The sequence below is a fragment of the Myodes glareolus genome, chromosome 17, assembly GCF_982192425.1.
Source record: "Myodes glareolus chromosome 17, mMyoGla1.1, whole genome shotgun sequence".
Classification (NCBI taxonomy): domain Eukaryota; kingdom Metazoa; phylum Chordata; class Mammalia; order Rodentia; family Cricetidae; genus Myodes; species Myodes glareolus.
In genome coordinates, this window is record NC_142042.1 from 7,280,229 (window position 1) to 7,294,979 (window position 14,751).

The 14,751-nt window shown below is 38.5% G+C and overlaps 1 protein-coding gene across 2 annotated transcripts in view; it reads right to left on the reverse strand.

Moving 5' to 3' along the window:
• Positions 1–5,679: 5,679 nt before the first annotated feature.
• The window catches only part of Adgrl4 (adhesion G protein-coupled receptor L4), an 89,954-nt gene continuing 80,882 nt past the window's right edge, over positions 5,680–14,751 (reverse strand). For both annotated transcript variants that reach the window (XM_048453605.3, XM_048453604.3), the window contains 3 exons: positions 9,708–9,799; positions 7,889–8,057; positions 5,680–7,515 (listed from right to left, as the gene is read on the reverse strand). In XM_048453605.3, the coding sequence (XP_048309562.2) occupies positions 7,453–7,515; positions 7,889–8,057; positions 9,708–9,799 (324 nt within the window). In that variant the 3' untranslated portion in view covers positions 5,680–7,452. The remainder of the gene's footprint in view (positions 7,516–7,888; positions 8,058–9,707; positions 9,800–14,751) is intronic.

Sequence of the window (14,751 nt, forward strand, 5' to 3'; positions counted from 1 at the left end):
TTATTATTATCATTATTATTTGAAACAGGTTCTCACTATGTAGCTTGGGAAAGCTTTGAACTTGCATTCTTCTCTTCCTGCCTGAGATTCCCGAGTGCTGGAATCACAGGGTTTTGCCACTGTGTCTGGAATGTTCTCAGGCTTATTATGGTGAAACTGTAAGGATTAAAATCAGTCAAGAAAGCACTAGCCATGGTTTGGAGCCCAAGATAGGCCCCCATTGCAATGCTAGCTTTCCTATTTCTATAGGATCACGAGTACACTGAGAGATGTGTACACAAAATTAGGGAAACTACCCTGATCCTTCAGTGCACACAGCTTCCATTAGGGTCTGCAATCTCCTGTCCCTCTCAGAGATCAGGACCAATACATTCTAGCAAAATTTTCAAACACACATCACATTGTTTGATTGTTTTGTGGCCAAAGACCCAATGCCATCACATACCTTCTCACCAGGGAAGATACACCTCTAACAAGTTGCTGGCAAAAGTTAGATTCTTGCTTGAACCAGCTTAACTCTTCATTAAACATGATTTAATATAGGAAAAAGTATACAATTTTGAAATATTAGGAAACTGAATTTCAAAATGCATGATAGTTATTTACTAGGGATGAAAAATATTTTTTTGAGCTTTAAAAAGGAAATTAAATTTTCCTTCTTTGGCCTATTAGCTGTTAGGCACATATGTTATCATACATATCTTAATATACTATTGATTCTTTCCAAAATGTAGGACAGGGAAGACCACCACATCTGCTCTATTATTTTAACACAAGCATAAATGAACATTAGCTGCTAGTTTTGATTTAAAAAAATGATTATTTGATGTTTTTCACAGTGATAGAAATATCATAATGTGTAAGGTCTTTCATTGGTTCCCTCAATTGATAGCACGTTTCGAATACCATTTCTCGAGAACTACCTACCTGAAATCAGAGTAGCTATCTGCCTTCATTTTCGCACGTTCAAACCTGTGGCGTCACTACTTGCTATCAGCTGTTACGTTGAGATTCAGCACTGTGGGGCAGTGAGCTAGCCTAATTAGCCTAAACTCAATGGGCTAAGTTGTCGTCGTCGTGTTTTATTTTCCCTTTCAAAGTGAGAGATAGAAGCTCCAGCTAAGGCTGTGTGATAACAGGGGTGGGGCTCACAGTCTGTGTTGCTTGGTAGGATTCAGAGGAAAGCATTTTGAACATGCAGTCTCTCACTCTTCCCCTGTCTTCTCCAGCTGCCCCTGCTGGGTGTGTGGTGTGATGATGTCTGATTCAGTAGTCTGTAATACTCTCATCCCACTTGGAAGTGTTGCATACAAATCATCCATTAAAAGGATAGGCTGGCACGTGCCACTGAATGCTGTTTTCAGATTCCGGTGGTTCCTCTTCCATTTTGTGTGACTTCAGGAGAGGCAATCCTGGCAAAGGGCTTTTGTTTAAAACTTCTTTGGTTTCCTCACTAATTCTTAAAACCATTTTCCTGCAAATACCCCCTCATCAGTTTGCTTTCCCATTTTGTGCAGAGTAATGAGAGAGGGACCTGACAGTTCTTTGATGTCAGTGTATTTTTTGAGATCGTTGTGTTATCTGACCTTAGAATCTAACTTGTAGGCTATAACCTTTGACACGTTAGTTATGGAACAAAAAGAGAAGGACATAAATTAAGTTGCAGTCTTATTTTTTTTGCCTCAATCAATATATTAAAATGAGAAATCTGTTCCTACATATCTAAGCTTTTCTCATATTACGTGTTTGCATTCTGCTTTCTCTTGTTTCTAGGTATACGTGGGTGCAGTTGCTTGCACATGTGTGTGAAAATGGGTGTGGAGGTCTCAAGTTGACAATAGGAGTCTTCCTTGACTTGATTCTACCTTATTCAATGAGGCAAAGCATCTCAGCTGAGCCCAGAACTCACCAACAGGGGCTAGTTAGCATCAGTTGACCCCAGAGCTCATTGCTAGAGGCAGTGTAGTAGGTAGCTTGCTGTGGGGGTTCCTCATCTCTGTCTTCAGAGTGCAGGCATAACAGAGGGGCCGTCGTGCACCCTGACATCATGCAGGTGTTAGGTATTTTTAGCTCCAGTCTTCTAAAGTGAGATACAATTAATCTTAATGGCCACTGTGTTTTCTCCAATATTCTAAGTGACCTACTTCTTACAACAACACAATGCTGTAGATTCTCTTGTCTGTGTTTCATAGACCACAGAGGCATGGGACTGTGACTTGCTAATGGTTGCAGAAAGGAGCTGCTAATGGGGCAGTTTGACTGCAGTCCTGCCTGGATCCACAGCACTGAGAAGCCTTGATGAGTGGGAAGTTCTAAGGTGTGCAAGGCTGTTGTTTATTTGCACAATCCTTCAGGAGATCCTGTGAGAATGGTCTGAGTGGGAAGATGAACTTGAGGGAGCATTCAGTGGCTCTGCAGAGGAGTCTTCACTGGAAGAGCAGGCAGCAAGACTGTTTTGAATAATTACTTCCCTTGGGTCACACAAGGTCTCTCTGAAAAGCCTTCTGCATTAGACGGAGTGAAAGATGTAGTTGTCATGATTGCCGAGTGGGTTGAAGTGACAGAATAAATGACCTCCTCAGCACAGTGCCTCTCTCCAGGAGCCAGGATGCACACAAAACCAGGGAAATTTTAGGGTAATTTGAGCAATATTTGCAGTGGTTGCAACACACAACTGTTTCTTCACAGCAGGCTGTGGTAGCAGGGAGTCTTTTTCAGGGCTCTGTCTTATCGTCTAAAACCTCCAAAGCTTAACTGACTGCCAGGATAATTAACCCTCCTGCATCCCGAAGGTTCCTTTAGATCCACTTCCAATACATTAAGGAAAAGAAAGAAAACAATCATTTTCAGGTTGATCAGCCTGGCCCTTGGATGCTGATACATGGCAAATTGCAGCCCAATAGGAAACAAAACCATATTTCTCAAGGACAATATTGAAAGAAACCTATTATTTTTTCTCTTATTTTTGAGTGCATGAAATTGTAATATACTTTATAGATTTTATTATTTGCAATGCCTCCAGGTGGGTGGTTGAAACCAGAAGCATAGTATCCTGTTACTGGAAGAGATCTGTTGTAGTTAGCCCCCTCATTTTCTGTTAATCACAGCTCTGCCGCATACCTACCATGTGTACTCTCTGAATGAATAAATACTAAGTGAAAGATCCCCACCTCCAGATTTCCCACTGACCTTAATGCTTGCTCAGACCAACAACCTATGATGAACAACACCCATTTTCCCTGAAATGAACATGCCTACAAGCTTTGCAGGTCTCACTAAATAATTGCGGGAACAGTGATCTTTGCTTAGGGGAGAGGCTAGTTCAGTCAGTCTCCCGCTACTATAGAAAATACTGGACATGGTAAGTAAGGTTGATCTTGATCCACTCTTTCAGAGTTTGTGGCACGTGATCCACGATGCTATTTCTGTGGTGAGGAAGGCATTACACAGTGACCTCTTATCCTCATGGCAACCAGAGAGCAAATTCTAAAGAAAAGAGGGGAACAGACTCCCACAGTTCCCTTCAGGGGTGTCTCCAATGGACTAACTTCCTCCCACTTGGACATACTTTCTAAAGGCATTGCTACCTTCTGATAATTCATACCCACCGAGGAAATAAATAACTGTCAGCATTTTCAGCACCACCACCGAGCCATATGGCATAGGAAATTTTATTTCTGAAAAATACTGGCGTCCTGCAAATGTGTTGTTGCCATGTCCCAGACTGGACGCCAGCTGTGGGGTTTATGGTTCGCCCTTAATATGGAATGTGAGTTAGCCACTAAGAAAAATGAATGAGCTATTAGGTAATAAAAGTAAGTAGTGGAGATGATTTTATAAATCAAGCATTCATATTAATGGTTTCGGTCAGGTGATGTGAACAGGATGGGAAATACGGAAGAATGAAAAGCAGTTTGTTAAAATGAAGAGCTTGTCCGACAGTGTGAGTGGGTGACAGAATGTGGGGCAAGAGACAGCACTTCCCCCGAGGCTGACGGTGTGTGCTGGTTTCATGTTGAAAGAGTGTTGGAATCCTGTGGAAACAAGGGGTGTCATGCTTCTTCCGACAGAGACACAAGTTTACAGCTGTGACCAGAAGGTTCTCTGGGAAGGCGGGAAGCAAGGACAGGCCTGGGTCCAGTCTTTTTAGTCCCTTGCCCAAGCACTCTGTTTTCTCCCACTCCACCCAAACAGGGAAGCGAGAGCTTTGGCGGGAAGGTCATTCTTTTTAGGTTTAGGGTCCTAACATTAACAAATTTCCTGGTGACTTTTCACATTGAAAACAGCAGTAGGACCCAGGTTACTGTGAAAATCAAACATGGTGGCAGAATTTAGTAAAAAAAAAATTATCCGTGTCCCTTAGGTGACAAAGTGTTTTTTTCTATAAACGTCATTATGAGATCAAACCTCTACCTTCTGTAATCTAATATCTATGGGTTTTAAGTGTGAGCACTGAGTGATTCCTTCACAATGGGTCTCAGACTTATTGTGAATAACACACATGATTAATACACATTATTGTGTGTTACTATGCACAGTCTGTACATTTACATACCTGTAACTGAAAACAGGGAGGTAGAGGCAGACAATCAGGAGTTCAAGGTCATCCTTTGAGATACAGTGGGTTCAAGCCCAGACTCAGATACAGAAGATCCTGTCTTTAAAAAAAGAATTACAAACTGAAGTTGTAATAACTGTGGAAACAAAAAAGAGCCAACTTGAGGTTTTGTAGAAGGTAACCTTGAGTGATAGATGTTAGTTGCATGGTGGGAGACATTCCAGGTGGAAGACAACTCTACAGAAATGGGGTGTTCTTTTTGGCCGTTCTGAATTCATAATTCATGATTTCCTCAAAGGCTCTATGCTAAGGAGATTAGACAAGTGGTGTGGGAAGTCCTTCTGTCTATTGCTTCTTTTATTGGTTAATGAATAAAGAGACTGACTTGGCCTAAGATAAGGCAAAAGAGTAGAGCTAGGTGGGGAAAACTAAAGTGAATGGTGGGAGAGAGAAGGCAGAGTAGTGGAGATACCATGTAGCTGCCAGAGGGGAAGATGAGAGCTGTCAGCTGGAACCTTGCTTGTAGGCCAAAAGCTTTGTGGTACAATGTAAAAGAAATGGAAATGGGTTAATTTTAGACATAAGAGCTGGCTAACAATACTCTTACACTATTGGCCAAACAGTATTGGAAATAATATAGTTTCTATGTGATCATTTCGGGAATCAGGGTGGCTGGGAGATAAATAAGCGGCCTACAACAATGGATGAGCTGAGCCAGGAGTTGTAGGAAATCGGCCAATGGTAAAGTGTTTGCCCAGTGCACATGAAGCAGCTCTGGACTCCAACTCTCACAGTGTAAAAAAAAAAAAAGAACTGTTACCAAATCAGTCCCATGGTCAGGAGGTGGCAGATAAGTAGACTGTGTTCAGAAAGACCAAAAGAGAAAAAGAAGAAAAGAACTTGGCACAAATTCATGTGTAGTTGCAGAATTGTGCTTCAAAAATTGTCACAAAGAGAAACTGGACAATCATGAAAATGCTTTTACCCTTGATATGAATAGTAGCTTGATCTAAAGTTGCTAGTGTATAAATACGTCCTGTCTTAGTTCCCTATAGCTACCTCAAAAATGAAATGAAATACAATGAAATACAATAAAATAAATAAAAAAATCACAAAAGTGGTGGTTTCAATAGTAGAATTTTATTGTTTGCAGCTCTGGAAATAAAAGGCACAAAATGGGTGACCCAGACTAAAATAACAGCACCTGCATACTGACTTCTACAGGGGCAGCAAGAGCCTTTTCCAGCCCAGATGAACTGAGCTGACTGGCAGCTCACTTCCTCCTTCTCCTGGCCATCCTCTGTAGTCACAGATTCTGAAGAGCAGTGTGTGGATATCTGGGGCTGGTTGTTCCATCTCCCACATGGGATAGCTTTGTGTCCATTGGTTGAGCAGATTAGTTTAAATATCTCATTTTTACAGTACTATCCTGGGATGACAATGGCAGTCTTGGGTCACAGATTTAACAGGTAAGACATTGGGAGATAATGAAAGGGTGTGGTCTCACAGGCTCTAGAAATACAAAGTCCTTCTTAGCAGGTGAGGGGTCTTCTTGAGAGCACAACCCAGCCAAGCTGTGGCAAGACAGCTTCTCTAAGCTGGTATTTTATTTTCAGGAGAGAACATGTCAGACTTCATCCAATAGCCACAGAAATTAAAACCAGGGTCTCATGAATTACATTCTCAGGAAGGTACAGAACAATGACTCATTTCTGAAAAAAATCTGCTTTTCATTTGAATTAGATAATAGGTAGAAGGCATGTTTAAACAAACAGGCTTTGATAGACAGGAGGAAACGGTCAGAAAATAGATCCACTATGAACCTCCTACAGTTCTTAGTGACTTCTTTGTTATAAATAATGCTCTAGTGGTGCATTTTTTTCTGATCAGAAAAAAAAATCACAGTTCATGTTATGAATACTTTAAGTTTTCAATGTCCTCTTAAAATTGTCAATCAAAGGGAATTGTTGCAACATGAATCATACTATTTGTAAGATTAAAAGTAATGAAGTATTCAAGTATATTGCTCTAATATGAAAAGATAATCTTCACAACAGTAAAATATTGTAGACAAAATATGTCACACTCTATTTTTACGCTAAAGACATAAATAGCATTATAATTTAACAAATCCGTGCTTTACTGACTGTAAATTTGAAGCCTCAATCTGAAGAATAAAAAAATTTAGACTCTAATGTGAGTGTAAGAAAACATGTCCTGTGTCTTTCATTTATATGGGTTTTTCTTTGTTTGCTTTAGAACAGTAAGAGACAACATGGATACAGCAAACTTAGGTCTGGGTCTCTTAAGTTTAGACCAATTCCCAATCTACTAGGTTGGTTTTCCTTTTTTTCCCCCATTATTTTATCTTGAAATTTTCTCATCAGGTTTAGAGAAAGCCAAGTTTATTGGAATGACAATTCTTTGTCGGAGAGGCCTTCTTCCCTGCTTTATATTCTGCTCCTCCAATTCTCTTATGCTTTCCTTCCTGCAACGAAACTCATTACTAAGGTGGTCGGGGACTCGTTTGAAAGGCAACACAAGTCACAAAGATATCAAACCAGTGGTTTCCTCCAGGACATTCATATATTTCTTATGTTAGAAGGAAATCTTTCCTTGGGCACAGTGATATCACTCCAGAGAAACCAATTACTTCCCGAATAGCTGCGGTACTGTCTCTGACATATCTAACTCTGTCATGTAGGAAAACATTCTGTCGCTCTCTGGTCCATAATTTTATCTCACATTAGCTACATCCCTTATACGGTGAACAGAAACATGAATTTGAAATTAATTACTAACAATGAAAGGACAGGCTGCTTTTTACACACGGGTTATCCGAAGCTTGGAGTTCTCATTCCGTGGAAGCTGTGTTTATCAAGGATTCTCTTGGTTTACCGCAAACAGCCAAAACAACAGGGGACATTTTTGAACAACCTGTAATATTCTTCTTGAATCTTTATGAAAGAGAAAAGGAATAAAACACTGCATCATTAAGACAATCTCACAGCATTATTTTCAAGTCATAATAAATGGACATATTTGCTTTATTGATAGTTTATTGCTATTTGAATATAAGAATATACCCAAGTGAATATAAGCTATATAGCATCTATTATATTATACATAACAAGGCTTTTTCAAGTCGTAGTTAGATATGAACAGCTATATTCTGTGATTTTAAGATAAAATTATTTCAATCATTGTATATTTAAAATGGACTATAAAAGGTGGAAGTCACAAATCTTCAAGACTAAGCATTTGCTATCAGTTTGCTAACATGCAACATAAATAAAATCTACGTTTCACCAAAAGTTTTAGAGTGCTTACCTTTCTAGATAAAACACAGAGGAACAAGAAGATGAACATCCCTTGGAAGGCGTTGCTGACTGTGAAGAGGTAAGCTGTCACTACAGAAGCTTGCACCACGTGGAGAACCCCAAAGATCCAGGTGGTACCTAGAAGGAAGAGGAGGGCCAGGGCGCCTCTGGCACAAGACCTGGGATGCATTTGAAGAGTTCCAGTTAGAACCCACGCAAACCCAGGGAATGCCCAGCTACCACACGGATACCACACATCCCCAAGTTTTTCTAAGGATTCATAAAGTAAGTATTTTATGACCAGAAAGGTCATCAATGATTTAGACGATGACAGTTGGCCTGTGGTTTGATGTGATAACCTACAGGTTACCGTAGGTTAACTTACTGTTCACCCTAGAATCTGCTTCAAAAATTAAGGTCTCATTATTAAAATGTACTATTTTTGAAGGAATTGCTTAATTTTGAAATATTTTATACTGGTGTACTGCAGCTCTCAGGCTTTGGTTTCCTGTCTCCTGTAGCAGTAGTTCCGGAAGTGCAGCCTGTGAGGCCTCACGTCAACTGGCACTGACATCATCTAAAGTGACTTCTAGTTTATTTCTAATTCAGTAGTGATGAAAGTCTGGAATATAAATCTAGAATGTTGTCATTGTTGTTGTTGCATTTGCAATGTAGTAACCTCAAAATAAATTCGTGTCAGAATACCAATGTCTTAAAATTTAAGGGAAATATGTGTACATATATTAAACTATCGATATTTTCAACCAACTGTCAGTGACTTCAGGTAAAACAATATTAAATCTTTCCCACTGGAGACATGGCCTTGAAAATGAAGTGCTAGGTGCCAGGTGTTGGTGGTACCTTTAATCCCAGCATTTGTGAGGCAGAGGTAGGTGGATCTCTGTGAGTTTGAGGACAGACAGAATTACATAAAGAAACCTTGTCATTAAAAATCAAAAATTAAAACCAAGCCAAAACAAACACAAAAGAAAGAAAGAAAATGAAGCAGCTGATGTTTCTCATTCAAATCACTGGAGCCATTACTGCAGTGTTGCAGGTGTGCTTGCGACACACTTCAGAAAATGCAGCATTTTGTACTTTATTAAAGCCAGGCCAGAACATGAAACTCTCACTATTGAGAACTGAAGTAATGCAATCATCAAAACACTTGCTAAATCCCAACTATGAGTCTTCCTTGAGGTGTCAGAACTGCAGGATGCAGGAGTGTGTTCCCAAGCAACACAGGCAGCAGTCACTTCCCACCCCCCTACTTCAGCTTCCCCTGAACAAAGCCTTCAAGGTCTTAATAGATCAGTTTTAGAGAGAGCGTTAAAGGAAAAGTCATAGCAACTTATAAACCCTGAATCAGAAGAAAGATTTGCCAAGGTGTGAGACATACCTTACAAAAGACAGTCATTAAGATCTATTTTTAACTTAAAACAACTACTCTTTCAAATGGCAGTGCATTATAAAAATGGATTTATTTACTATTTAATCTGTCATGTTTATAATTTTATTAAAAGCATTAAGTGCTTTTTTTCTAATAGATATCTTAAATATGGTGAGAAAACTAATACTTTTAAAGACACAATGTCCCAGATTATTTGTTGTTTAGGTGATTAAGGGACTGAGAATGTTGCAGAGTGGTTGAACACTTGACTGTCACACGGGATTCCCTGTGATTGAGTCTGTTATAACACCAGAGCCACAAAAGAGAGGGAGGGAGAGAGAGAGAGAGAGAGAGAGAGAGAGAGAGCAAGAAAGCAAGCAACAAGAAAGAATAAAAGCAATTTGCTAAAGCTTTTAAGTAAACTTTAAGGATCACATACCTTATGTTCTCATAGCAACTAACTTCTGGTTTCAATCCAGCAGTGTGGCGAAAAACTTTGTATATGATAACTCCAAAAGCCAAGAGATTAACCTGGGGAGAGGCATTACTGTTAACAAGAGAGCATTTTCATTATCACTTTTATTTACCTAAATGCAATAAACCAGCAGGAAAGTTTTCAGTAGCCGATATCCCAGAGACTCGTGTGACACACACAGTGGTGTATGTGTGCATACACATGCAGACGTGTCAAGGAACTTTGCTAGTACACATTGTAATAAGTGTAAGTGCTGCTGTGTTCACTGTTTATTTGAAAAGAAGTTTGGGAGACCACGTCCACAACCGTTTGAAAAGTTGTCTAGGAAGAATTCATGGAAATTAGTAATTCAGCAAAACACCACGCCCTCTACTGCTAGAAACGTCTTGAATGCACTTTGCTTAATTTGGTTCATCTACTCATCTTGTCTTGACATTATCTTAGGATTTATTTTCCTCATGGTTAACTTCAGAAGCTTTTGAAATATTAGTAAATGAAAAATATTGGTTGAAAAATACATTTTTTTTACTAGACTTATTCTTTTTTTGTATTTTATACTTGCTAAGTACAATATTCAGTTTGTTGTCTCTTGCTGTCACAAGACTGTGGAAGTATATTTTCTTCTTTCCCTGTGGTTTTTTTAAAAAAGTGTATTTGTTTTATTTTATGTGTAGGAGTGTGTGGCCTTGGATTACATGCATGCAATACCCGTGGAGACCAGAAGAGGGCATTTGAACTCGGAACTGTAGTTAATGGCTGAGAGTTACTATGTGGATCTTTTGCAATGGCAGCCAGAGTTCTTCACCCCTGAACTAACCCCAGCCCTATTTTTCTGATGTTGAAATCTTACACGTCAGACATGCAATGTTCAAATTATAAATGCAATCCATCCTAATACAAATATACAAATAACAAAAATTAAATATTATATGTGTAGTTAATATGTTACCATTTTATTGGATTATGTTAGTCTAATAAGATTTTTCAAAATGCATTTTGAAATGATAGTACCAAGTTCTATATCATAATCTTAGGTAACTCTTGTTTTAACAATTTAGAAGCGTTCCCCTATCCTAAGGAGGCAATTTTTTTTTTTTGTTTGTGATTTTGATTGTTTGTTTTGCTGTGGATAGGGCCAGGGCCTTGCACACACTAGAAGAGTGTTCTATCACTGAGCTACATCTCTTAGACCCTAAGGAGTTTTGTAGACTTTCTCAGAATTCAGTTGAGTACTAAAATAAGTATAAAGAAATGGGTCAGAGAAATTCATATTGCCACTTACCCATTGAAAGGTCTTTGAGATGAAATCTTAAAGGAATATGGGTTCTAGTCATTTCTTTCTGCTTTCAACTGTTCATTACTTCTAATTATATGATTAATTAATTCCAATTACAGTCATACTTCCATTAAAAGACCTTAACAATCGCAGAGGCAAGATAAAGTAGTTTTAAATTGATTTAGTTGACAGCTTTACCCTATTTAGATATTAAAATAATGAACTGAAATGTCAATTTAATAATGTTTAATAAATACAATTTAATAGTGATAAAATGAATATGTAACATTTTATACCTCTTAAAAACCATAACTTTGCATAAAATTAGAAACCACTATGGTTAATGCCATAAATACATGCATGTATGTTTTATGTCATAAAAATGTTTCAAAACTGATTGGTATAAATGATTTTTGCCACAATTGCTTTGAAGCTCAAGTTATTTAATGATATGTTTACAGTGAATATTGTTGTCCACAAAGGAAGAGCTATAAGATAAAGTAAATTATTAAGAATCTGTTCTAGATCCATTAATTTTCCCTACATGGATAGCATATTTAAAGTATAGGCTAGTGTTTCCTTGACTCCTCCTAGTCCTTGTGAACTTGATTTTCAGAGTTCAGAAGCTCTTACACACTTTGCATATGCCCCTTCTCTTTTAAGATTAGTCAGGGAGGATGAAAACAGAACTTTCCTTTGGGGAAATCCAGAACTGGAAAATATATATTTTTTTTTCTGTAAAAAGGGAAAAGGTCAAGAAGAAAGAGGAGAGGAAGAGAAGAGGAAGAAGACAACAACAACAACAACAACAGCAACAACAACAAAATCCATGGGGTGCTCGACACATGAGAGGTTAATTCTTATACCACAAGCTCACATCTCTTCAAATGTGAAGAAAATAGTTTATGATACCAAGAGGTATGGTAAACATAGAGAATAAATCAAAAGTGCCATGGGCACTTCAAATATTTTATTTTTATGTGTTGATGACACACATGCCTCGGTGTTAAATTTTTATTTATTTTAAGAATTTTCTCAAGCATCTGAATTATCCAGTGTCAGATACCAGTGAGAGCTTGGTGCACACACATTCACAAATAAAACTGACATGATCTTTTGTTGTCATCAATTTTACTAAGAAAGGAGAAGGCAAACAGGTAACCTTAAGATGCTCATCAAATCAACATGTAGAAGAATTAAAATAGATCCATATCTATCACCATGCACAAAATTCAAGTCCACATGGATCAAAAATCTCAAGATAAAGCCAGCCACACTGAACCTCATAGAAGAGAAACTTGAACATGAACTCATTGGCACGGAAGATCACGTCCAAAATATAATCCCAGTAGCACAGACATTGAGAGAAGCAATTAGTAAATGGGACCTCCTGAAGCTGAAAAGCTTCTGCAAAGCAAAGGACATGGTCAGCAAGACAAAACGACAGCCTACTGAATTGGAAAAGGTCTTTACCACTTCACATCAGACAGAGGTCTGATCTCCAAAATATACAAGGAACTCAAGAAACTGGTCATCAAAAGAACAAATAATCCAATGAAAAAAGTGGAGTTCAGACTTAACAGAGAACTCTCAACAGAGGAATCTAAAATGGCTAAAAGATACTTAAGGAAATGCTCAACATCCTTTGTCATCAGAGAATTGAAAACCAAAACAACTCTGAGATTCCATCTTATACCTGTAAGAATGGCCAAGATCAAAACCACTGATGACAACTTATGCTGGAGAGGTTGTGGGGTAAAGAGAACACTCCTGCATTGCTGTTGGGAGCACAATCTGGTCCATCCCCATTGGATATCAGTATGGTGATTTCTCAGAAAATTAGGAAACAACCTTCCTCAAGACCCAGCAATACCACTTTTGAGTATATTTATAAAATATGCTCAGTTGTATCATAAGGGCATGTGCTCAACTATGTTCATAGCAGCATTGTTTGTCATAGCCAGAATCTGGAAACAACCTAAATGACCCTTGACTGAAGAATGGATAAGGAAAATGTGGTACATTTACACAATGAAGTATTATACAGCAGAAAAAATAATGACATCTTGAATTCTGCAGGCAAATGGATGGAGCTAGATAACACCATATTGAGTGAGGTAACCCAGACCCAGAAAAAAAAAACATATGTGCTCATTCATATGTGGTTTTTAAACATAAAGAAAAGAAAACCAGCCTACAATTCACAACCCCAGAGAAGCTAGACAACAATAAGAACCCTAAGAGTGACATACATGGATCTAATCTACATGGGAAGTAGAAAAAGACAAGATCTCCGAGTAAATTGAGAGCATGGGACCATGAGAGAAGGTTGAAGGGGAGGGAAGATGCAGGGAGGGGAGTAGAGAAAAATGTATATCTCAATAAAATCAATTAAAAAAAGAACTCCACATAAATGGTTTTGTTTTAAAATAAAATAAATGTATAAGATGCAGAAAAAGATGCTTATCAACTCACAAACTGACTGTAGTCACTCTTATCAACCTACAAGCTAATTGTAACCATAGTTGGGACTGTTAGAAGAGGCAAAATGCCATAGGTTAGAATGAGGGATCAAGGATCATCTGATGTAGGAGGCCTTTCTATATTTGTATTGCTTTCATTGGTTAATCAATAAAGAAACTGCTTGGCCTGATAGGGCAGAACTTAGATAGGTGGAGAAGACAGGATTGTATTCTGGGGGGAAGAAAGCAGCAGATAGAGCTGAGCTGTCATGAAGCCGCCAGGTCAGACATGCTGAATCTTTCCTGGTAAGCCACGATCTCGTGGTGACATACAGATTATTAGAAACGGGTTAAATCAAGATGTGAAAATTATCCAATAAGAGGCTAGAGCTTATGGGTCAAGCAGTAATTTAATTAATACAATTTCTGTGTGGTTATTTCGTGTGTAAACTAGCCGGGCAGGATGGAACAAAGGGCCCACACTCCCTACAACAATCATCCTTTCTAGGCCTTTCAGAATCCTATCAGTTATAGTTCACAAGACCAGAGGAGGAGAGAGGAGAGAGAGACATATGAAGGAAAAGAAACCATCATGAGATATAGGTGTCATAGTCAGACTTTCCTTTGGGCTGCAAGCTCACAAAAAAGGACATGGTGACTTATTATGAGTTATATAAACTCAGTCTATAGTTTAGGCTCGACCTACTAGCTCTTATAACTTAAATCAATGCATTTCTGTTAATCCTGTGTTGTCATGACTTGTGGCTTTCACTTCTCCTCATGCCTGTCTTGTTCCCTTCATGTTCAGCTGGCTCCTCCACTTCTCTTCTTCCCTGAGACCTCTCTGTCATCAGAAGTCCTGCCTAATTTCTTCCTGTCTAGCTATTGGCAGTTCGGCTCTTTATTGAACCAATCACAGTGATGTATCTTCTCTCCATGTAAAGGAGCATTCCACAAGAGTGGCTTTGTGGTGAGCACACTGGTATCACAAGTGCAGTATGGGTGGAGTAGAAAGGGACAAATTCTTCTCCTCTTTTGTCACAGATTTTATTTTGTTTTGAGCTAGGGTCACACTCTGTGGACTAGGCCAGCCTTGAACTCAGGATCCTCATATCTCAGCATTCAAGTACTGCATTGCAGATACATTAAATGTAAAGGCAAAATTGCAAGTAAAGTTAAAATGAATTTTAAAAAATTCAAAATTCCAGCCAGAGTAATAGTGTTTTTTAAATAACTCGGATGTTTCTTCAGTTATTCAAATTTATGATTT